The sequence below is a fragment of the Lethenteron reissneri genome, chromosome 5, assembly GCF_015708825.2.
Source record: "Lethenteron reissneri isolate LAM-NWPU_2019-01 chromosome 5, ASM1570882v1, whole genome shotgun sequence".
Lineage (NCBI taxonomy): Eukaryota > Metazoa > Chordata > Hyperoartia > Petromyzontiformes > Petromyzontidae > Lethenteron > Lethenteron reissneri.
Genome location: NC_083783.1, coordinates 5,770,486 through 5,795,092, shown reverse-complemented (window position 1 = coordinate 5,795,092; position 24,607 = coordinate 5,770,486). Strand labels below are relative to the sequence as shown.

The 24,607-nt window shown below is 52.9% G+C and overlaps 1 protein-coding gene across 2 annotated transcripts in view; it reads right to left on the bottom strand.

Annotated features, from left to right (window-relative positions):
- The window catches only part of LOC133351524 (terminal nucleotidyltransferase 5C-like), a 46,122-nt gene extending 22,883 nt beyond the window's left edge, over positions 1-23,239 (bottom strand). Inside the window, exons 1-2 of one of the 2 annotated variants that reach the window (XM_061566806.1) lie at positions 22,434-23,239; positions 977-1,116 (exon numbers count right to left, since the gene is read on the bottom strand). In XM_061566806.1, the coding sequence (XP_061422790.1) occupies positions 977-1,105 (129 nt within the window). In that variant the 5' untranslated portion in view covers positions 1,106-1,116; positions 22,434-23,239. Of the gene's footprint in view, positions 1-976; positions 1,209-22,433 lie in introns of those variants that run through there. The other variant, XM_061566814.1, reaches the window with a different exon arrangement.
- Between the last annotated feature and the right edge of the window lie 1,368 nt (positions 23,240-24,607).

Sequence of the window (24,607 nt, the reverse complement as noted above, 5' to 3'; positions counted from 1 at the left end):
TGTGTACAGTATGTAGTGCGTGTGTGTGTACAGTAGGTAGTGCGTGTGTACAGTGGGTAGTGCGTGTGTACAGTGGGTAGTGCGTGTGTACAGTGGGTAGTGCGTGTGTACAGTGGGTAGTGCGTGTGTACAGTGGGTAGTGCGTGTGTACAGTGGGTAGTACGTGTGTACAGTAGGTAGTGCGTGTACAGTAGGTAGTGCGTGTACAGTAGGTAGTGTGTGTACAGTAGGTAGTGTGTGTACAATGTGCACAGTAGGTAGTGTGCGTGTACAGTAGCTAGTGCGTGTACAGTAGGTAGTGTGTGTACAGTAGGTAGTGTGTGTACAATGTGCACAGTAGGTAGTGTGTGTGTACAGTAGGTAGTGTGTGTGCAGTAGGTAGTGTGTGTGTACAGTAGGTAGTGTGTGTACAATGTGCACAGTAGGTAGTGTGTGTGTACAGTAGGTAGTGTGTGTGCAGTAGGTAGTGTGTGTGTACAGTAGGTAGTGTGTGTACAATGTGCACAGTAGGTAGTGTGTGTGTACAGTAGGTAGTGCGTGTACAGTAGGTAGTGTGTGTACAGTAGGTAGTGTGTGTACAGTAGGTAGTGTGTGTACAATGTGCACAGTAGGTAGTGTGTGTGTACAGTAGGTAGTGTGTGTACAGTAGGTAGTGTGTGTACAGTAGGTAGTGTGTGTACAATGTGCACAGTAGGTAGTGTGTGTGTACAGTAGGTAGTGTGTGTACAGTAGGTAGTGTGTGTGTACAGTAGGTAGTGTGTGTACAATGTGCACAGTAGGTAGTGTGTGTGTACAGTAGGTAGTGTGTGTGTGCAGTAGGTAGTGTGTGTGTGTACATTAGCTAGTGTGTGTGTGTACAGTAGACAGTGTGTGTACAATATACAGTGTGTGTACAGTAGACAGTGTGTGTACAGTATGTAGTGTGTGTGTACAGTGTGTACAGTAGGTAGTGTGTGTGTGTGTACTGCCGCCATACCTCGAGCGTGGGAAAATTCCCCCTGCCGTGAATGGGAACCTTCTGGTCCAGCACGGCGTCCAGACGCTCCACCTGCTCCCAGCCCAGCACGCTGAAACGCCGCGACTGCTGCTCACTCGCTGCGGCCATTGGAACTCGACCTACGGTGACGGCACGGCACGGCACGGGTGCGGTTGGTGTGTGGAAAAGAGGACACAAGCGTAGACGGAGGGTGGGTGTGAACACGCGCGCTCCGAAGATGCGGCAGCAGCTGCTGCGGCGGTAGCGGCCGTCCCTTTAAATAGCTGCGCGCTCACTCGCTCGCTCCTCCCTCGTGGTGACGACGCTGCGCGGGGTGGAAGGGGCCGATGGTTGCCCCCCCCCCCCCCCCCACAAGATTAAAGGGACAACTTAGGCCACGCCTCCTTCTACCCCTCCCCTTCATCCCCCTACACACCCCTCCCCTTCATCCCCCTACACACCCCTCCCACCCCTCCCCTGCATCCCCCTACACACCCCTCCCCTTCATCCCCCTACACACCCCTCCCCCTTCCACAACCCCTCCCACCCCTCCCCTTCATCCCCCCACCCCTCCCCCTTCCACAACCCCTCCCACCCTTCCCCTGCATCCCCCTACACACCCCTCCCCTTCATCCCACCCCTCCCCTGCATCCCCCTACACACCCCTCCCCTTCATCCCACCCCTCCCCTTCATCCCCCTACACACCCCTCCCCTTCATCCCACCCCTCCCCTTCATCCCCCTACACACCCCTCCCCTTCATCCCACCCCTCCCCTTCATCCCCCACCCCTCCCCTGCATCCCCCCACCCATCCTCTTCATCCCCCACCCCTCCTCTTCATCCCCCCCCTTCATCCCCCCACCCCTCCTCTTCATCCCCCCACCCCTCCCCTTCATCCCACTACCCCTCCCCTCCTTCAGCCTCCCCCCTCCTCCCACCCCTCCCCTTCATCCCCCCCACCCCTCCCCTTCTTCAGCCCCCCCCCCAACTCTGCCTCCTCCCACCCCCTCTCCTCCACCCCCCCCCCCCCAATATTTACCCGACCCACAGCATACACCTCCTCGTAGCATCAGAATCTAATCACTACCACCGCAGCAAACACGTGTTGTGTACATAGTGCTATGTATATAATGTGTAGTGTATAGCGTGCTGTGTATACCGTGTGTTGTGTATGTCGTGTAATGTGTATATCGTGCGTTGTGTATACCTTGTGTTGTGTATACCGTGTGTTGTGTATATCGTGTGTTGTGTATACCGTGTGTTGTGTATATCTGTGTTGTGTACATAGTGCTGTGTACATAGTGCTGTGTATATCGTGTGTTGTGCACATCAGCGTGTTGTATTCTGATATGCTGCAAGTGGGTGCATGAGCCATAAAGCACGAATCACATACACAATAACTCAGCGCATGAAAAAGCACCATTGCCCGAAACGTCGCCCATTATTTATTTACTCGCTGTTGCCAGTGTTGACACCAAAGCCCGTCTGCAATTGCGCAGTTCATGCTTCATTGAGCAATTGACATTGCACAGAGCCCGAGCTGGGGGCTCTGGGGGGCTCTGGGGGAGGTCTGGGGTCGTGGTGGGGTAGCGGGTGGTGGAGTTTAAGGGCCGTCCATAAATGACGTCACGCGATTTTTGACGATTTTTGACACCCCCCCCCCTCATCACACGGCGTCACAAAAAGTCAGACCCCTCCCCCCCCCCTTCAAATATGACGTCACAAAGCTCTGCCCCCCCCCCCCCCAAAAAAAATAAAACATGCTTCAAATCGCTTTAAACTCTTGTCATTGTAGTGCGTATTTAATGTGGCGCTGCACTCTGATGTTGTAGGCTGCTGTAGGCGACACGTTGTCGTCAGGGTGCAGTGCGGCCAATTCACTTATTGTACCAAACCTCTATGTCCCTACATCCATTCCCCCCCGCCCTCCCCCCGGCTTTCATGAACCCGCTCCGAACCAGCGTGGTGAAGTATGGTCAATTGAGGCCACCACAACTGGCACGGTGTGAAAGAGGCCCCCTCTCTCGCCCATGGCGTCATAGTGCGTCTTGTTTTCTTCATGGAATTGACTCAACAGCCAACGAGAGCAACTTTAAAATTTGCTCTTTTGATCGTTTGCTCTCTTTATCTCTTGTCGTCGTTGGATTGCGGCACAGGCAGAATCATCCTCACACGATTCCGCACGCATTAAATGCGTAAATTATTATTTGACGGGGTGAGCATTCCTGTAAGAAATGAAATCAGCTCGTGGGCAGGAACGTGCTGGGAGAGAGATGGGTGGACAGCGGTTTGGGGGAGGCCTTCATCCAGCAGTGGATTGATCATGGCTGACGACGAAGGTGATGCTGATGCTGATGAAGTCATAATGACAAAAATATCTACATCACAAGAATGTTAATTTGTCAGTCCACCAGTCAAGAGAAATTACTCGAGCCAATTTCTTACAGCGTGCGCGAGCAATTGCCCCTGCAAGAAAGAGCCAAAAACTTTTTTCTGCACTGCCGCAACGGGAGATCGACCCGTGCGTGCCGACCTCTGCGCTGCAATTGCAATGCCCAAAAGCGACGACGCCGCCTCTGCGGATGCGCGCGTAGCAGTCCACCAGTCAGAGAAATTACTCGAGCCAATTTCTTACAGAGCTGAGCCCAGGGCTCACTGTGACCGCAAGGAAAAACCACGAGGCCTATATGGCATTAATGATGACGTGCGTACAACCTGTGACATTTGATCTCGGTACAAAACAGCCAAAAAAAGCACGATCAAAAATGTTCACCATGCTCATCTTATGGCGGTGGAGGAGGGGGGGTACGGGGGAGGAGGGGCGTGCAGGTTATGGAAATTTCCTCTCGGTTTTCTGTTGAGTTGACAGTTGCAAACAGTTGTGTAAAATGAATGGAATTCCGCGTTAGCACGTGGGAGACATATGCCCCCGGGGAGTTTGCGAGGGAGAGTTCATCCGCGCGAGTGTGCCGGGAAATTCTCCAGCACTTAAAACTGTGAAGGCCGGTCGGGCGAGGTGATGGTGGGGGCAATGAATGTCTCTGTAGAGGATTGATGTGAAATGACACAATCCATGATTTGCAACTTGCGTAGCTCCTACGACCGCGGGTTAATCACAGGCCATGGTGGAGCGGTGTTTAGCGCACGGCCCTTCGAATCCAGCAAACGTGAGTTCGATTCCCGGCCATGGCTAACATTCGTGGTGAGTGACGTCAAAAGCTCCCCTAGGTCGAATCAGCCTGAACTGAGTATGCACGACTGCATGTAGCATCAGCGGCGGCGAGTAACGGAGATTCGTCAAAACCACGGGCGATCTGCCGATGCTGACGAATTCACGTTCAACTTCGTTCGCACCGTACGTAGCCAACCGTGCGATTTGGAGGTGCGCGGGAAGGACAGCGCACTATAAAACAAAAAGCTGGTCGAAGGAAATACGTTTTCAATCTAGATATTTCAATTATGTTGATGACGACGACTCATCCTTCCAGGGTCACAAGACCCACGTGCAAAATCTGGCGCATCCCCCCCCTCCGTTCCAGTGTCGACTTCTGCTTTCGTCGCGAGCGTGACCCTCAATACCAGGCCCAGAGCACGAGCTGCACCCCCCCCCCCCGTCCCCCCGGCGAAGAGCAGTCGAGCGGGCGATGTCCCCTCGCTCATCCGCCCCAGCGTCACCTGCTCGAGGCGCCGTGCACAGCTGCCAATGGTGACGATGATTTAAGCGCCGATGCCGTCCGTGCGTGGGAAGCGGGGGGAGGGGCCTGTGCCCCCACCCTACGCAGGCCGTCATCGATCTCGATATGAATGGGTATCCTGCGCGACCGTGCAAACATCGATAAATAGCGAAATCAGCTGAACCTTCCCCGTAAATCACGTGACTCAGGTGAAGCCAACCGCTACTCTGAATCCCTCCACTCCGCCCCCTGTGAAAACAGACGCGGCTCCGTGCAGCAGCTGCAGCGTCGAGGCCCTGATGTATCCTCTTGCTATTCTTTGGGTCTTTCGGTAAAGTCACGTAGATGGGTTCAAATGAATGAAAGTCAAATAAATATCCTCACATAAAATCAACATCCTCACATCCTCACCTCTCCTGACCCTACGCTCTTGTCTCTCCATTCATTTTCCCAATCCTCCTCTTCTCTCTTCCCTTCCCCGTGTCCCTTCTCCGTTCCCATCCATCGTGAGTGGACTGCACACTGACCAACCCCACGGATGTACGCGGCGGGGTTAAACACACACGAACTCATGCGCGACTTTCAAAGCTAAATGTCCTCTTTTTTCACCGGACGACGATTGCTTGTGTTGCAATCGAAACGTCGTGATTTTGATTATTTTATCTACCCACGTGGCTTCACCGAAACACCCAAAGAACATCGAAATGTACCACTTTCATAACATAAAAATAAAACGATTGTCAGGGCTTCAGTGTTAATAAAGCAGCCTGGCCTTCTTACATCCACAGGGTTGGAACAGTCTGACGCTGGGGGAGACCAAGGTGCCTGATAAGCCGCTCGGCCACACTGCACCACACCGGCACTGCTCCACGTCCTCTTCCTCGTCTCGAAGGACGTGGGCCTCCATGATGGGTGCTCGCCGATCATGGCCAAAGGTGTGAATTTCGTAAGCGCGCGTTTGCGCCAACGGTCGAGGTGTGTGCGTGGAGTGCGGAGGAGCTTTGTGCCGTCACACAAAGCCACAATAGGCGAGCGGGCACGCCCGGTGATTATGCATTGTATTGAGCTGACGCCCGCCAACCGACTCAGCTGCTATTATCACCACCACCGCTGACGATGCTGCTGCCTGCGCATTGCTTTATGAACGCGGCGACGTTACGCGTCCACGCGAATTATAACTGCACAGCGGCAGAAGGTCAACTCGTCAAACCAAGAATTAGAACTTATTAGGTATGTTTTTTTTTGTATAATGATAGGTGACGTTTCGGACGATGACCGTAGTTGCTGTTCTTATTTTTTTCTCGTTGATATATTTTAGTTTGCTTGTTTTTATTTAACCGTGCATAACAGGGATCAGAGGTCACGGCGCAACGTGTTATTGGGGCAATCGGCGAACATCGCCAGAAACATCCATTGTACTCTACTTCTATGCTCCCACGTAAATCCTTCACCGCCTTCACCGACCCTACGGTGAGAACCGGCGATGCTGCGACGTATTTCGGGGTCAAATAGCCGCTCACGGAGCGACCCGCGCGGCGTGCGGAGGGGCCCTCGAACTCATCCAGCAGTGGATTTTGACCGCGCGCTTTTACGCGTCCACAAGAAGTGGCCACGCGTCAACAAGAAGTGGCCACGCGTCAAGGCGTCGGCGTTTTTGAAGCTCATCGGCGCTAACGCGCCCGCTAATAGCTCAGCCCGCTGGTGAATTTAGAGCAGCCAGGGCCCTATTAGCCAAAACGCGTGAGTCACTGCCACGCACACACACACAGACCCGGGGCATGCCGAGCAATTAACAATTACGCGCTGCCATTGGAATGTGTTGAATAATTTCGTGGCCTGTATGCGGCGCAGTTTGCGGTGGAGCGGTGGCGCAGTGGTTAGGCGGTTAGTGCGCGAGCCGAGCCGCTCACCTGAGTTGGATTCCCGGGCCACGCCGAACACGATCGCCATAATTGAGTGGTGGTGAGTGATTTCCGAAGCGGGTCCTGGGTCCCACTAAATTATTCACCAATCCGCACTGAGCAGCGTGGTGAGGTATGGTAAAATCCCACCTCTCCCCCCCCAGGGATTGATAACAAATCCCGATACATTTACAAATATCCCACTGATTTCTAATGCTGCCCCCCCCCCTTAGACATCGTTCTCAACAGCATATTGTCAATAACGGGATAGCCTCCGTATCTTGCAGAGAGGAGGGCTTTCAATACATTTTAGATTCATCAATAATTCCTCCATATTCATTTCGTACGGCATCTCTCCATCTCTCTGTACACGGGCACCTGTAAATATCATCCAGTCATCTCGAGCGGTTCGAGACAGCGTGGTACAGATTAATTATTAAACTATCAAGCTCCGTCCACCCAGCGGAAGTAACGCATCGATCGACAGGCTGTGGTACACGTGGTCCAGATGTCTTGTGACCCCCCCCCCCCCCCCATTTAATTCTCTAAAAACTTCATATTTTTTCAAATCTTGATTTGAAGCTTTCGTCACTGCAGGAATCCATACTAACATTTTATTCTATACCTACGTGACTTTACCGAAAGAACCAAAGAGTATTCATATTTTTTACAGAAATTTTTACTTTAAACAAAAATTAATGTTCAAATGAATATAAACACATATTAGGGGTCAATCAATTGGGGATCATAAGACATCTGGACCACCCTGTGCAGTGGGGTATAGCGTGGGACCGAATCCCAGCTTGTCTTAGGGTGCCACGGTGACTGGGAGATGTTAACTACCTCGCCTGGTATACAGGAAGTCGTGGGTTCGATCCCGACCCTGACGCCCGCTGTATATTTGGAATTTGTGTCTCTCTCTCATCATCACGGTGGCTAGATGTTAACTACCTCGCCTGGTATGCAGGAGGTCGTGGGTTCAATCCCGACCCTGACGCCTGCTGTATATTTGGAATTTGTGTCTCTCATCATCACGGTGGCTAGATGTTAACTACCTCGCCTGGTATACAGGAGGTCGTGGGTTCGATCCCGACCCTGACGCCTGCTGTATATTTGGAGTTTGTGTCTCTCTCTCTCATCATCACGGTGGCTAGGAGATGTTAATTACCTCGCCTGGTATACAGGAGGTCGTGGGTTCGATCCCGACCCTAATGCATTTTCGCACGTGGATTTTTCTCCGGGTCCTCCGATATTTCCCACCATATTTAGAATCAACGTGCTGCTAATTTCCACACCATGACGACAAGCCACTTCGTTGAGCTACAATTCGTGGCCAGGTCGCTTCTGCAAAACGAGTTATGCAACAGCTTCGTGGGCCCTTACCTCATTAACAAAACAGTCTATAAAGTTGTTCCGTGACGTCTAAACCAACGTGATAAAGCAATCCTCAACGAAATAATTCTAGATTTGAAGCTTTCGTGACTGCAAGGATTAATACTCTTAGGTTTTTTCGGTAAAGTCACGTAGGTAAAAACATTAATTAAAAATTAATAAAGTAATAATAGAAATGAAATAATAAAAATCACGACGTTTCGGAGGCAACACAAGCTTCCGTCTTCAGGTGGAACGGTCACAGCACGATTGCTATATCAAATAAAGAGAAATCCCAAGAGACCCGACCTTATATATATGTACTGGTTGAGGGGGGCAGAAGCCAGGGTAGGCCCCTGAAGAGGATTTTTTTTTGTTAAGGTTGGTACGGCTGTGGCTACTGCTGGGACGGAGCCTTTGTAAGGACAGCACGGGGTGATGCAGGGACAGTCGTACTCCCCGTGGCATGGTTACTAATTAACGTGCCGGAAACGGACTGGGGTCACGTTAGGGCAATGCGGTACCCAAGTGGTCGCTAATAATGATTGATGGGACTAAGCGGTTGACAGGGTCACGTGAGGGCAAGCACGCGGACCCAACGGTTGTGAATTGTAATAAGGACAGAGACAGACACGGGGGCAGGCGGGGGGCTCTGGCAGAGGTCACAAACGGGTTTTGATTCCTTACCCGTACCCGGCCGCACCAGGGTCGCAAACGGGTACCCGTACCCGGCCGGGTACCCGCTCCCTACCCGAAATGAGTGACAAACGGTTACTCACCAGTGACTCACGGCTTACCCGTACCCAAACCCGGCCGCACCAGGGTCGCAAACGGCTACCCGTACGCAAACGGCTACCCGGCCGGGTACGGGTAGCCGGGTATCGGGTAGGGTACGGGTATCGGGTATGGTACGGGTATCGGGTACCCGGTTGCGACCTCTGGGCTCTGGGCTACTGTTGTGGGGGACTTGCGGATGGTCTTCATCATCCTGGAGTTGGGCACCTTGCAGCCTTGGAAGGCTAGAATTGTGTTGTCTCAGAATAGAGCTATTTAAGTTACCCAAGTGTATATAGTCTATCGTGGTTACTCGTTAAGTTATCAGCGAGTCGGCGGACTTTCTTCATCATAGATATACAAGGCGGTGTTCTCTGATTACACATTTACACGTATTTCACCCCCATATAAAAGATGTTCTTGTCCAGTTCCAGGAACACTGCTCTCTGGACAAAAGCTCCCTTCACTCAGCTGTGCGCATATGGAACTCTGCGATGAAGACATTGTCGGCGAGATTACCGATTCTGGTCTTTGGGCCTTCACAATGCCGAACACACACATACACACGTGATATCTCCTGACTTCACCACAATCCTTCTAGAGACCGAGTCTTTGAGTTGCAGTGAACCCAATTTAGTAAGCCGACGAGACACGGACTCACGTCTGAGATATGGCTTTTGTTCACAATTGCACCCAATTTTAAAAATACAATCATCTTATCGCCAGAGCTCCCTGCAGTTGAAGGCCCTTTCCGCCAGCAGTCACGAGGGGCAAATAATTTTTGTTCCCAGGCAATTGCCGTGCATGTGAATGGCAGTGCGCTGCTGTGAGTTGAGGCTGGTGTGACATTTGTTACAATTAACTTCGTGTTGTCGTTTTACACATCACGCCACCCAAACATTGCATTCGCCCATTATGAGCATAGTACACAAGCACTTGATGTTATTAAATCGTGCTCCGGAGTTGCCACTTTGGGTCGTGGGCGGGTTACCTATGGGCTAATTAAGTACAATTCAAGCTCATTTGCACATTAAGGTGTATTGCTTTGCTAAAATAACCCTCAACCATCACGCCCGTGGTAAACATGTCCAGCGATGTACACGTGTGCGCGTGTGTAAATGGACGGCGAAAACGCAGCGAGTTGGGAGCACAGTTGGTGGTCAGTCATCTCCATCAGTCGACCTGGTGGGTCTGTCCCGTGACCTCCTGCCAGCGGGCCTTCTTCACGTGGCCTCAAAAGTGCACCTAGCCTGGCACAAGCGCCGTGGCGACGTCACCGCCACTAAGTGGTGAACAGCGGTCGTTGTTATAAAAAAAACTAAAATACAAAGATACCCATATAGCCTGACCGTACTGCTGGGGCAAGTGCTGTTAGCGAACACCTACGAAGGTCAACACTGCACACGAAGGGGTGGGTGGCCAGCACCACGGCCGGCCGCCTTTGTCTCCCGAGTGCCGATGTTTACGCATCGTACCCAGGTACTCATTTATGGCTGAGTCGACCTAGGGGAGGCCCAGTGCCGGCGCAGATAATCGTCACCGATGTTGGTGGCCGTGAGCGGGAAATCGAACTCGGGTGGCAGGTTGTTCGAAGCGCAGGTCGCTAACCACTGCGCCACCGCTCCCCAATCACATTAAACTCGCACTGACCAGCGTGGTGAAGTATGGTCAAATACCCCCCCTGAAGACTCTAATAGGAGTGGAAGTGGGGGGGCAGCCATCCAGCAGTGGATATACAACAATGGCCGCACGTGCTCTCGCACTCTTAGCAGAGTCCAACTCTCGCAAATACTCATCGAAACGCAATCATCGAAATATCGAATTCACTGCCACGTGCCGAACGCGCTGGCGATATTAATGCCACCTCCTCGTGGCCAGGCACGTGCTGGGAGAGAGGTGGGTGGACAGCGGTTTGGGGGAGGCCTTCATCCAGCAGTGGATTGATCATGGCTGACGACGAAGGCGATGCTGCTGATGATGATGACGAAGTCATAATGACAAAAATATCTACATCACGAGAATGTGAATTTGTCAGTCCACCAGTCAGAGAAATTACTCGAGGCAATTTCTTACAGCGTGCGCGAGCAATTGCCCCTGCAAGAAAGAGCCAAAAACTTTTTCTGCACTGCCGCAACGGGAGATCGACCCGTGCGTGCCGACCTCTGCGCTGCAATTGCAGTGCCCCAAAGCGACGCCGCTGCCGCTGCGGCATGCGCGCGTAGCAGTGGCAATGCGACGAGATTACATTGGAAGGAGCGAGTGGTGGGGGGCACGTGGGTGGGGGGCACGTGGGTGGGTAGGGGCACGTGGGTGGGGGGCACGTGGGTGGGTGGGGGGGCACGTGGGTGGGTGGGGGGCACGTGGGTGGGGGCACGTGGGTGGGTGGGGGGCACGTGGGTGGGGGGCGAGGGGGCACGTGGGTGGGTGGGGGGCACGTGGGTGGGTGGGGGGCACGTGGGTGGGTGGGGGCACGTGGGTGGGGGGCACGTGGGTGGGGGGCACGTGGGTGGGTGGGGGGCACGTGGGTGGGTGGGGGGCGAGGGGGCACGTGGGTGGGTGGAGGGGCACGTGGGTGGGTGGGGGGCACGTGGGTAGGTGGGTGGGGGGCACGTGGGTGGGTGGGGTGCTGGAGAGTTGAATGGCACTGGCTGGGAATTACGTAAGAGCCCCTTTTTCGTCTGTCACGCAAATAGCTGCACTGTACTGACAACGCTTGCGCACGCAGAAGCATTATGTCCACGACAGCGTCATCGCTAATACCCCCCGGTCGAGATTTCAAAGTACGCAGCAGAATCATCGAGAGAGAGAGAAAGAGACGACGATGCAATGGGCAGAGTAGCGCTGCAAAAAACCCGAGAGAAAACACGTGTGTCAGACAACAAAACGTATGTCTCGTCGTACTTCTTCATATGGCTGATGTAGATGCAGAGCACCCACTGCAATGTCACACTCGTGGTGGCCAAAGCGCAGACAACCGCGTCAGCAGCAGCAGGAGCAGCAAGCGGAGTCGTGTGTCGCTGCGATGTCTCCTCCGTGTTTGTGGATCGGGAGGCATTTGGGTCGTTACGCGTTGCACCGCCGTCTCTTCTGGATGACCCACGCTACTGGAGAGTTTCACATCTAACATTTGTGCTGCATCATCATCACCACCAGGGTATCCCGCATCTACTGCTGCCGTGGTTTTGTGCAGCGGATGCGGTTTAGGGTGTACCACGAGCTTCGTAGAAGATCAAAACCCAAGGGGATCTTCTGTGCTGTATCTTTCGCAATTGCACTGGGCTCTGTGACAGGTGCATGGGCTAGGGAAGGACGCGTTCGCTTGGGAGATGAAAGTCGACTCAATGGACAGGGGCAGGGAGCCGATGGCACGGACGGTGAAGGGCGGTGGAAGGGGGGTTCCTGATGAGATTGTGCACAACTGTGATGTCGATTATGGTGGCATCATCGCATCCAGCAGTGGATTGCCAACGGGCAGAGTTGTGTATTGTTACGAATATTATTTTTGCGTCATGTTTGCATTCGAATTAGTATATCAGTGCTGTCGTGGCCATGCAACCCAAACTATGAGCCACATATTGAGCGCACAGAGGCACACACAGATTCATAGAGACCCGTAGAAATTCACGGAGACGCGGAGTTTCGTAGACGCCCATAGAAATACAGAGACATAGGGATACATGGAAACGCACAGAGGCACAGAGGCCCATAGGGATTATAGAGATGCATTCAAGATAAGCCATCGTGCTATTGTGGCCATTCAACCCAAACGATGGACCACACAGTCCTCTGTAGCCTGCGTTGCGTCGACGGCGGAGGAACAGCAAAGCCACACGATCTCTCTCTCTCTCTGTCTCTCCGCTGAAGCCCTCTCGTCGTGGCACGGGGTCAGAATTCGTTACGAAAGGCGTGGGACAGTACTCACCTAAATTAAAGACGGGTACATCTGACAGTAAAAGTACACGAGGTATTAGTTACACCGTTTGCGTTCAATGCATTTAACCCCTAAGGCCTACGTTCGGGTAAACATCACACGCAGAGCGCTCGAACATGACGGGCTGCGGAAGCTAACAGGTGTTATAGGCTGCCGCGGGGCGAAGTCGCCAGCAGATATACGCAGATGACAGCGCAGCACACAGCCTTGTTGTGCTGTACTCCCATGCTCCCCGCCTTCATCAACCCGCGCTTTTCACCACGCTTGGTGGTGCGGGTTGGTGAATGCGGGAACGTGTGCTGGGTTCGATCCCGACCCTGGCGCCTGCTGCTGTGTATTTGGAGTTTGCGTGTCTCTCTCTCTCCTGCCCCGTGGTCGCGTGGATTTTTCTCCGGGATCCTCCGGTTTTTCACCTCCACGTTTGGAAACATCACGCGTTTAGAGCATTTGGCTGCTATACATTACCACGTGACGATAAGCCACTTCGTTGAGCTATCATTTGTGGCCTGGTCGCTGCTTAATCAGAGCTATATATCTCAGTGGGCGTTACCTGGTAAAGTAAAAAAAAGTGTATGTTTGAGTGTATGGTCAAACACTACCTCCCCATCACCGACACGGCGAGGAGAGGCATTTATTCACCAGTGGTCTCTCTCTCTCTGTACACACTCTATAAAATCATCACCTGAACGTGTAGGCGGAGACGTGAGTTAAAATGCTTAGCATCTGCTCTTTTGAAATGCCCATCATCATCATCTTTCCCTGGGGGGTGGGGTGGGGGATCGATAAAATTCCTACCGCTTTATGGGGGAAGTCAAACAGTGTCTGTGCTGCAGATAAACTCACCGCTGGCACTGCATGTGGGGAGCAAAGAGGCGAGTGAGCAGCGATGTCTCGGTGACCACGTGGGCAGAAATTCACTCGACAGAGTATTTTTAAATATTTATATTAAGTTCACTTGCTTGCGCGCTTACGACCGTGCACATCTTTCGGTCGTGTTTTAACCCACTTCCCGTGATCCAATCGAGCTGACATTTTCCACACAGACTCGTTGTGCGTGACAATTTATTTTCGTGAATTTTCTTTTCAAAATTTTCCACTTTTTAGGAATTTTTTTAAATATTTAATTACCAATTGCTTAATGGTGGCAGGCAATCATCTGACCCATAGGTGGCAGCCATCTCAAGCCAGAGGACGAGATGACTCTAGCCGCCACGCATATAAAGGATTTATAGTGAAAAACTTTGTTTTTAGGGGTTAATTTTTTTTGCTTTGAAGGTCGGCCAACCACCAACACCACATTAGCACGACGCAGACACACCCAGCGGCCTTGGCTAGATTCCCCCCCCCCCCCCCCCCAATCTTCGGCGGGAATTTATCACGGCGTTTCGGCGAATTATTCATTTAACGTATTCACACGCGGCATTTGAGTAATCTTGGCACGCACGCGATTGCTCGGATATGTGTGCGACCGTCGCTTGAGTGACGCAGATAAGTATGCTAATTGTGATGCATGCGGGTCTTTTGTATCCCGCTGTTACCTTGGATTCATTATTCGGCTGCTATACATGTCCACGCGATAAGCCACTTGGTTTGAGCTATCATTCGTGGCCAGGGTCGTTTCTAGAAAAGAGCTACATAACTCAGTGGGCCTTACCTGGTCAAATAAAAAAGAGTTTATTTTAGTTGATGAAGCCGTGGTTGTTGCATTGACGGTTTTGTTCGATCTCACGGCGTGGCAATTCAAACAATGAGCAACTTCCTTAAAAATTCGCCCGACAGCACTTGCCATTATTTACGGGCGCGTAACCACAATCCCATCGGAATTTCGCGTGCGGTGGGGGCAAAGTGTGGCCACTCCCGCCGCTGACCAGCGTGGAAGAGTAGACCAAAAGCACCCTCCAGAGTGCCTCTCTTGAGCTCCCCAGCAGCGGCGTGGAGCAAGATATTCCAGGGCTGCCCCTTTATCTCTTTTTAGGAATTACGATGAAAGCGACGGCGGATGGGACCAGAAAGCCGCCGAGAGAACGTTCAACCCCGTGGAGATGGAGCCATGAAATGAAATCGGCTCGTGTGCATCATCGACGGCGCTAGCTAGGATCCTTAGCGAAGTGAGAAAGCGGAGGATTTGGGGGGAGGCCATCATCCGCTACCGATTGCGATGGGCAGGAATAGTCATGGACATGCAAAAACATTTTTTTTGTGGTCAGCTGTGAACAGCTGCCCGTCATTGAGATGTGATTAATATACTCGTCCTTGGTGACTTGGCTCTGTTCCAGCGGTCCCAGATAAATGCTGAGCCAGCCTAAAAAACGCACGTGGAGTTGCGTACAAGATAAACACAGACCGATCGGGGGGGGGTGGGCAACGGGGAGGGGAATTGAATTGGGTTGGCCCGAATGTTCACAGCGCTGCGCGCTAACCACTGCGCCACCGCTCAGTGTCCGTGAAAAACCACAGCCGCCCCGTGACTCACACCCAGGTCCACGTGCCATGATTTAGCACGTGGTAATTTTTTATTTGTCCTTCACGTTACTCGACGGTGATCACGATGATGACCTCCTTGTCGATTTGCTTGCGGGATGAGAGGCCTCCCTCTACTCGGCGTGGAACACGGGGATTGTTTGACCGTACTTCTCCGCGGGCAGTTGCGGTGTTCTGCTCACAGACTGTTGCTACACCTACGGCATGTTGAGCACTCGGGTCTAACCAGACTGACAACACACTGACGTACGCACAGAGCCGTCCCGAAGAGTATGGCGAATCGGGGAGACCGCCCCGGGCCCCGCGTTTTGGGGGGTGGGGGAACAGCGCTTCGACATCGCTGTGTCAGATGTAATCGTTTCGGTTTAGTTTGAAGGCGTTGGGGAGCCCACACGGCCCCGAGCCCCACACCGCCCCCCCCCTGTATGGACCCACTCACCCGCACACTCAACCATGAACTCACCTACCACTCACCCGCACACTCAACCATGAACTCACCTACCACTCACCCGCCCCCTTACTCATTCACTCGCTCAACCATCCACTCGCCGCACTGCAGGTCACTTCACTGCTCTCTCTCTCTCTGCCTCTTCCCTCTCACCGCTCCACTGCGGAATCCCCACCTCGCATCATCGTCTCATTTGCTAGGTTCTTAAAATAACCTCGCTCAGTTCAAGGAACATATTGACTCTTTTCAAGTACACCTTCAATAGTTCTGCTCGTTGCTGGCCGCTTGGCGTTCTGAGTCTGGTGGCCTGGGCGTAGCAATCGTGATTTGACAACAAAACTATCGAAAACTGAGAGCTCAAGCGTTGGTGGATCACACGTAGATTCGTGAAACTCACAACCACAGCTGGGGCTGTACACACGAGGTGGCCAAGCGGTGGCAGTACAGCAAGTGGGAGCAATAAAATCTAATATTATTAAAATATATTTACCAGGTAAGGCCCACCGAGCTATATAGCTCTTCTTCATGAAGCGACCTGGCCACAAATGATATCTGAACGAAGTGGCTCAGCATGCAGAAGTTTATAGAAGCAGCCCGATTCTGAAAACGCGTGTTTCGAAATGTGGAGGGAAAAAAACCCCGAGAAAAATCCACGGGGAGAGAGAGAGAGACACGCAAACTCTAAATATACAGCAGGCGTCAGGGTCGGGATCGAATCCACGACCTCCTGCACACCAGGCGAGGTAGTTAACATCTCCTAGCCACCGTGATGATGAGAGAGAGACACGCAAACTCCAAATATACAGCAGGCGTCAGGGTCGGGATCGAATCCATGACCTCCTGCATACCAGGCGAGGTAGTTAACATCTCCTAGCCATCGTGATGATGGTGATGAGAGAGAGACACGCAAACTCCAAATATACAGCAGCAGGCATCGTCAGGGTCGGGATCGAACCCACGACCTCCTGCATACCAGGCGAGGTAGTTAACATCTCGGCACGTGCGTTTGCCATATCTCGTCAGATCTCGGAAGCGAAGTGGAGTTGACCCTGGCTACGTCACGAGTGTAGCAGCTGAATCGGTCCTGCGTCTCCCCTAGGTCGACTCGGCCTCAAATGAGTACCAGGTGCGACGTGTAAACATCGCCACAAGGGAGACAAAGGCGGCTAGGCGTGGTGCTGGCCACCGTTCGTGCCGTGGCAGCCTTCATAAGTTTGCTCATTAACAGCACTTGCCCCAACAGTCCCTTAAGGCTATACGGGGAATCTTTGACTCGTCTGAAGACGTAGGCTTTGCTAGGGCAAAGCAATGTGTAGTCTTGATTTGAAGCTTTCGTGACTGCAGGAATCCATACATTCTCTGGTTCTTTCGGTAAAGTCACGTGGGTATATAAAATAAATCAAAGCTTTTCCACCTGATGACGGACGCTTGTGTTGCGCCCGAAACGTCGTGGAACTTGTATTATTAGTCGGGCAGTTGAAACAATGGTGCAACTTTATTCAATCACATCGCGTCTGCCCACCACGGCATGTCGATCCCGCGTGTGTGGTGGGGCAAAGTGTGGGTGACTGCCACCTCTTCCAGCGTTTATTAAAAGTAGGCCAAAACATACCCTGAATGGGGAGGGGGGTCTTTAGAGCCCCCCTCTAGTGGAGTTCCTTCCGTCAGCAGTAGCGTAAAGCAAGGAATTGCAGTGCTGCGTCTTTAGCTCTTGCATGCAGGTACGTTGAACTTCATTTGCACCGTACGTAGCCACCCGTGCTAATATTGCACTGTTGGTTGTCGTGGTCGGTGGTGATTGCTGTTTCGCTGCAAGTACTTGGCAAAGGGCTCATGAATAAGTATATTTACTGATCTCCGCGGGCTGTTAAAGAGTGATTAACGGCGATGACACCTGGTACTAAAAAAAAGGTCGTTTGTCCCGCTCGATCTCCCGTGTGAGATAATCTTGGGCACGTGCTTTGCATTCACAAATTCTTAGTCGGTGCAATATTTATTTAGTTTGTTCTCGCATGAGGTTCGCGTTTATTTCTTTCTCGGGGTAACGCCAGCTTCTGATCATCGTAGAAATAAATAAAAAAAACTCCTGACTACGTCCTTTCTATAAATCTGGACGGATTATGTGCGGTTAATGCCCGAAAGATATTTATATGAATATAAAAGCCATATGCTGCTGCGGAAGCAGAGGCAGCTTTTGGAAGTGCGCCTTTAAGGGCGCGCGCGAGCGTCGCTCGCCGAGTTGCGGTGACCCTCCCGAAATTGGCAGAACCAGAATATTTGTACTGGAGGAATCCGATGAGCTATAAAATATCCTTTTTCACAGATGTCCAGTAGGCTCTTCGCCTCCCCCCCACCACTCCCACCCCCCTAAACAAAAAAACGAATCTTCCAAATTAAGAAATGCCTATGACAAAGCCCTGCAGTTCTCAAATCGTTGTTCGCCAACCCCCGGGGGGCTTGTGTCGGGGGGGGGCTCGTTCGGCCGTCACCTTTCGGCGACGAAACACACACGATGCTATGAGTGGGGGGGGGCTGGGGAGTCGATTATGGGGGGGGGGGGCGCAGGAGCAAAAGTGATCGAGGGCCACTGGACGAGACGCACGGTTTTAAATGGGGTGCCCGGGGTATTGTGGGGATGGTGCGTCGCTTTAGCACGTCAAGATATCAAACACAACACCGAGGCTGGGGCAGGCTGGGGCAGGCTGGGCAGCAGAGACGCGAGGGCTGCACAAGTCGCGACTCCCGGCAGAGGTCCCGACGCTTCGCAACTGACCCGGACACGGGCCGCTGCCATGCACGTTGGAGATGTTGACTCCCTCGCCTGGTATACAGGAGGTTCGTGGGCTCGATCCCGAACCCCCGACTTCCTGCTGCTGCTGCTGCTGTGTGTTTGGAGTTTGTGGCGTCTCTCTCCGGGGTCGTCCGCTTTTTGCCCTCCACATTTTTTAGAGATTAACGTCACGCAAAGTTTAGAGTCTTCGACTTGTGTGCTATGAATTCCCACGTGATAAGCCACTTAATCTGGGCTATCCGTTTGTGACAGGCTTCTAAGAATAGAGCTAGATAGCTCGGTGGGCCTTAGCTTGTAAAATAAAATAAAAATGTAGTTTAGTTTAAGTTGTAAGTATGTTGAACTTTTTTCGCACCGTACGTAGCCCCCCGTGCAGCAAGGCCGCTCCAGAGATAATTGACGTCCCATAACAGCGGGGGACCATTGCTAATATCCCCCCCCCCCCCGTCCTGCCACCCTGTATCATGCCACCCAGATGATCAACGCGTGAACGTGCCTCGAATAAAGTTGTACGGGTGGTGGTAACAACACGCACTCGCAAGCACGCGAAAACAACTTCACCTGCAATTGTACGCAGCAGCGTGAGTTAAATCGCCTGCACGGGTGGCGAACGATGCAGCATCACACTTCCACCACGACCCGAGTCAGTCACTTCACAAGTAAGACAAGGGCCCCCCCCCCCCCCCCACGGCTGTCACTAATCAACCCCCCCCCCCCCCCACGGCTACAAAAAAGATAAAGATCCCCCCGTATAGCATTAACAGACGGTAGGGGCAAGTGCTGTGAGCGAGCACCTATGAAGGCCGGCACGGCACACGAGGGGATGGGGTGGCCAACACCACGCCCGGCCGCCTTTGTCTCCCCAGTGGCGATGCTCACACATCGCACCAGGTATCTCATTTTAGGCTGAGTCGACCTAGGGGAGGCCCAGGACCGGTTCAGATAATCGTCACTGGGTGTTGGCCGTTGAGCGGAAATCGAACCCGGGTCGCCAGGTTCGTAGCGCAGCGCGCTAACCGCTGCACCACCGCCCCCCACAGCCCCCCACAGCCTAAGAGCACGTTGAAAACTGCCCCCCCCCCCGAGGTTTGCTTAAACAATACTAAATCACGATTATAAGAAAGCCGGAAGGCAAATAGACCGAGAGGCTGAACAAGAATAATGTATATTTAACGTGAAGATACAAAGGACATATTTATTTATTACATTATCTCATGGTGACCGCTCAGTGTAAACACGCGCAGTTGCGCAACAGCTGGACCGCCACCTGAGTTCAATTCCCGGCAGCGGCTGGCTTCAGTGGGTGGGTGAAATTGGCCCCGTTCACAGCGGGCCCCCTCCTCTACCCCCCCCTCCCGCCCGCCCGCCCTCCTCAACCAACCGGCACTGACCAGCGTGGTGAAGTATGGTTAAAGAACCCCCCCATGAGATGGGCGTGTGTGGGGGGGGGGGCTTCATTCAGCAGTGGATCAACAATTATTTTTTTTACAGAAGCAAACGTTTTATTATTATTTTTTCACTTTATTTTTTATTCATTAATTGTTATTATTTTTTCTATCCCCGTGACTTTACCGAAAGAACCACAGCATAAGCAAACGTGGCATTGCCATCGGACAGTTTCCAGGGTAATGTCCCATCGACTCTAAAACATCATTTGCTGTACTCCACTTCTATGCGTCCACATCCACGCCTCGCACGCCGCATTCACCGACCAGCGTGGTGAAGTATGGTCAAAAATAACCGCAACGCCCGACAAAGGCGGGGAGAGAATATACAACACCGACAGTGGTTTGGCAATAACGAGCTGCACGTAGCAATCATCATTATCATCATCATGATCAATCCACTGCTGGATTTCAGGCCTCCGGCAAGCCTCAACAATCTCTCACCGTTCTGCTACACGCGTGTGCGCGTTCAATATCCCCCCAGTGGCGATGACATCTAAAATAAAAACCTTTCTCCAGCTGTCGGGAAGGTATTCTTGGTCAATGACCGCATCAGCAATTTGCACTTCAACTGCTAGCGCTTGCCCTGCACAGGTGGTGGCGGCGGTGGTAGTGGTCTTAGGGGCAGTCCAAAGTGCGCGCAAGTCGATTTAGTATCGTGTATATCAAGTGGAGGGGAGGGGGAGCGGTGGGCCAAGTGGTTAGCGCATTTGTAGTCACCAACCCGGCCCACAAACGAGTTCAACATTTCCCGGTTGCGGCTGTAACGTCAGCAGTAGCGGCGAGTTTATATCAGAGCAGATCAGGGCACTCACCCCACCCACATGCCCCTTTTGCCAGCATGGTGAAGTATGATCAACTCTCCCGCCTTCACCGTAGCGGCAAGACATGGGGGAGGTCTAACTTCACCCATCGGTGGATTGAGAATAGCTGGAATTTATATTTCACTTGCTCGTGAAATTGTGAATTCTTTTTTCTTCTTCGTCAACAGCCTGCGTCTTCCCGACAATGCCCGCTCGCCACACCTCACATCCATCGTGTTGCCGGTAACCAGAGTTCTAGTTTGCCGTTTTAAACAAACCCTCCCCCAAAAAAGGTAACAATTATTTACAGTCCCTTGTCGATCCACTGCTGGATGAAGGGAATTCATCCCCACGGCGTTACCGGTCGTGGAGGATGTTTGACCATACTTCACCGCGCTGGTACGCGCGTGCGTGTGTGCAAGGGATGGTGTCGGGGCGGGCTGGAGAGTGACCAGATCCTGGTTCATATATCCCGAGCCGCCGATGCAAATAGCTCTGAGCGGGTATAGGATTTCACTCGGTCGGATCGCTGCCTGTGCAGGTTCTTAGCGCAGTGCGCTCACCGCTGCTGCCGCAACAGGGCTTCACCTAGTCCCCCGTTACGTGGCGAACTGAACAAAATTGATGTATTTATGATCCTATCATCAAAAGTAATCGATTTCACATCGCTGTGGGAACATGCGTGATAACGCGCGCAGCTGGCGCTATCGATTTGCTACGAGCAACACGCGGAAACCTAAGCAGGGTTGCAACCTGGCGAGCATCGCTGTTAAGATTGACGGACTGCCTGGAAATGAAATGTTATCGCATGCAGACCTTCGCGCCGCGAGGTGGCGATGATATATATCGAATGTAGAACCGTGTTCTTTAATCGAAACTATCTGCGCGGAGAGTTTTCCAGTGGGGGTGCCACGGTGGCGAGATGTTAACGACCTCGCCTGGTATGCAAGAGGTCGTGGGTTCGATCATAGACCCTGATGTCTGTATATTTGGAGTTTGCGTGTCTCTCTCTCTCGCTCCCTGTGGTCGCGTGGATTTGTCTCCGGGTCCTCCGTTTTTTTCCCCCCCTCCAACATTTCGAATCAACGTCACGCGTTTAGAACATTTGCAGGCTATAAATGTCCACACGATCAGCCACTTCGTTGAACAATCATTTGTGGCCAAGTCGCTTCTGAAAAAGAGCCACGCTATAGCTCAGTGGGCCTCATTTGGTTAAAAAATTGTATTTTAGTTTATAGAGTGTCAGCCCATATCTCCGTGTCTCTTGCCACGTGAAGCCAAACTCACATCAACGGAATTGACCGAGCATCCCCAATTGCAGCAGTACTCTCCTGAGACTTGGCACCCTGGGAGGTTTTCCCTGGGTAAAATAAAGGACATTTCTCGCTAGCCTAGTTCTTACTATGCCGATGGTCACCACCGCTCCGGTTACAATACTACAACCTGCCCGCGTCCTACATTAGAGCCGATCACATTACGATCACCACCACCGTGAAATATAATCGACTAGTTCCTCGAATAAAGTCATCAGTCAGGGTCGCATTGCGACGCAATGTCCACGTTGGCGTTGGGGGGGGGGGGAATGGGTAACGGAGCGGTGGCGCAGCGGTTAGCACACCCACGTTTTCAAGTCGGATCAGCAGAGGATCTCGAATTCGCGCGCGCACAGATGCGGCTCTACGCTCGCTCGCCTTTGCCAGCCCCGAGCTCACCGGCCCCGAACGAGACCTCTCCCACGCCAAAACGAGCAGGGCACGGCGCCGTCGGGGTGGCTTTCGTCCGAGCAAGCGTGCAAGTCGGCGTGGTGGTGCAGGGACGTGGAAGGTTGCGGTACTCACCGTGAAGGGAGGGGATGGGGGTCCCTCTTTTGCTCCGAAGATCCGACTCAGGAGTTGTTGGGTTTTTTTCGTCTTCGTATGGGGTGGGTTGGAACACTCGATTAAAGGGCTTCTTGGCGTTTTCCGTAGCACGCTCCTTCTTGCCCCCCCCCCACTCCCAACACACGCAGAAATCCGGAATCAAAAGTCAAATGTAAGAGGATGGGAGGAGAGAGTGAGAAAGTAAAGTAGCCGCGACGTCCGGGTAACTTCGCTAACGATTGCAGGGGGGGAGGGCAGGACTGCGAATCGGTGTGTCTCGCTTTGCTGCGACTTGGTGCAAAAAAAAAATAACAAAAAAACGCACGAGGTCTACTTTTCAACTAGAAATGCTTGGGCTAGTATATCTCGAATATGTTTGCAAAGAAAATAAACAAACGTTGAGTCTTCCGCTCAGCTCTTGAGGCTTCGGAGATAAATCAGCAGCCGCTGTTGCTTCTGCGAACGGAGCACGGGACACTCTTCACCGAGAGCTTCCCACGGCAACACATCCGTGGGTCTCAGACGCCGGAGGAGTGGTGGTGGTGGATGACGACGACGACGACTTTGCAGACGACGGTGGTGCTGCAAGACGACCCAGATGATTCGAATGCCGATCAAAGCAAAGAAGGTTGCGGTAACGTCCCCCTCGATAACCTCACCACCTCGCTCCAGCCACTGCGCGTGGCTTGGTCTCTCTCTGCTGCTTCTCTCTCTCTGTCTCTCTCGCTGTCTCTCTTTCTCTCCGTGCCGCGTGATCTCGACTCGCCCACCGACTGCCCAGCTCGTCGCCTCGCTCGCAGCTCAAATAGAATCACCGCAGCACGAGCCGCGTTGGGCTGCCCCGATAACGTGGTGCGCACGTCACGCCCCCCCCACTCCTCCTCCCCCCCCCAACTCATCTCTCCCCCCCCCACCACCACCACTCATGCACCAACGCCCGCATGCATTGCTGCTGTAACGTAGCCCAACCTCCCATAGCAAGCCCAGCCCAGTTCATTCCGGCATGCCCGCTCACCCCCACCAATACGCACACCACCACCACCCACCCACCCCGCCACCCAGCCCGCCCCGGCTGTCCACCCGTGTGTGCGCAGAGTGAGAGAGCGAGTCGAACTCCCATCCCCTCCCTCTCTCCAGCCACAACCGCCTCCTCTCTCTCTCTCTCAGCCACAACCTCCTCCTGTCTCTCTCCAGCCACAACATCTTTCCTCTCTACAGCCACAACATCTTTCCTCTCTACAGCCACCCACCCCCTTCTATTTCTCTCCAGCCACAATCTCCTCTTTCCCGCCGTCCCTTTGCAGCCACAACCTCGTATCCCTGCCTCTCTTCAGCCACAACATCTTTCCTCTCTCGCTATCCACAACCTCCTCCTGTCTCTCTCCAGCCACAAAATCTTTCCTCTCTACAGCCACCCACTTCCTTCTATCTCTCTCCAGCCACAATCGCCTCCTCCCGCCGTCCCTTTGCAGCCACAACCTCGTATCCATGCCTCTCTCTCCAGCCACAACATCTTTCCTCTCTCGCTATCCACAACCTCCTCCAGTCTCTCTCCAGCCACAACCTCCTCCTCTGCAGGCCACAACCCCATCCTCTCTCTCCCTCTCGCTTTCCACCCCCCCCTCCCCTCTGTCCACCCCCCTCCCCTCTGTCCACCCCCCTCCCCTCTGTCCACAGCGACGATCACCCCCGCCCCGCCTCTCGACAGGACGCGTGGCTCCCCCTCAATGACGTCACTGAAGCGCATCTCGCCCCCCCCCCGCGCAACCCCTCCCCCACCCGCCCCCAACTCTGTACGCACGGGTCCGTGCTGCGAGCTCGGGGTAAACATACATCATCAGCATCATCGTCACCATCAGCATCATCATCACCATCAGCAGCATCACCATCATTACCATCAGCATCATCATCACCATCAGCAGCATCACCATCACCATCAGCAGCATCACCATCAGCATCATCACCATCATCGTCACCATCAGCATCATCACCATCAGCATCATCATCAGCATCGTCACCATCAGCATCATCATCAGCATCATCACCATCAGCATCATCGTCACCATCATCACCATCATCATCATCGTCACCATCAGCATCATCATCGTCACCATCAGTATCATCATCGTCACCATCAGCATCATCATCAGCAT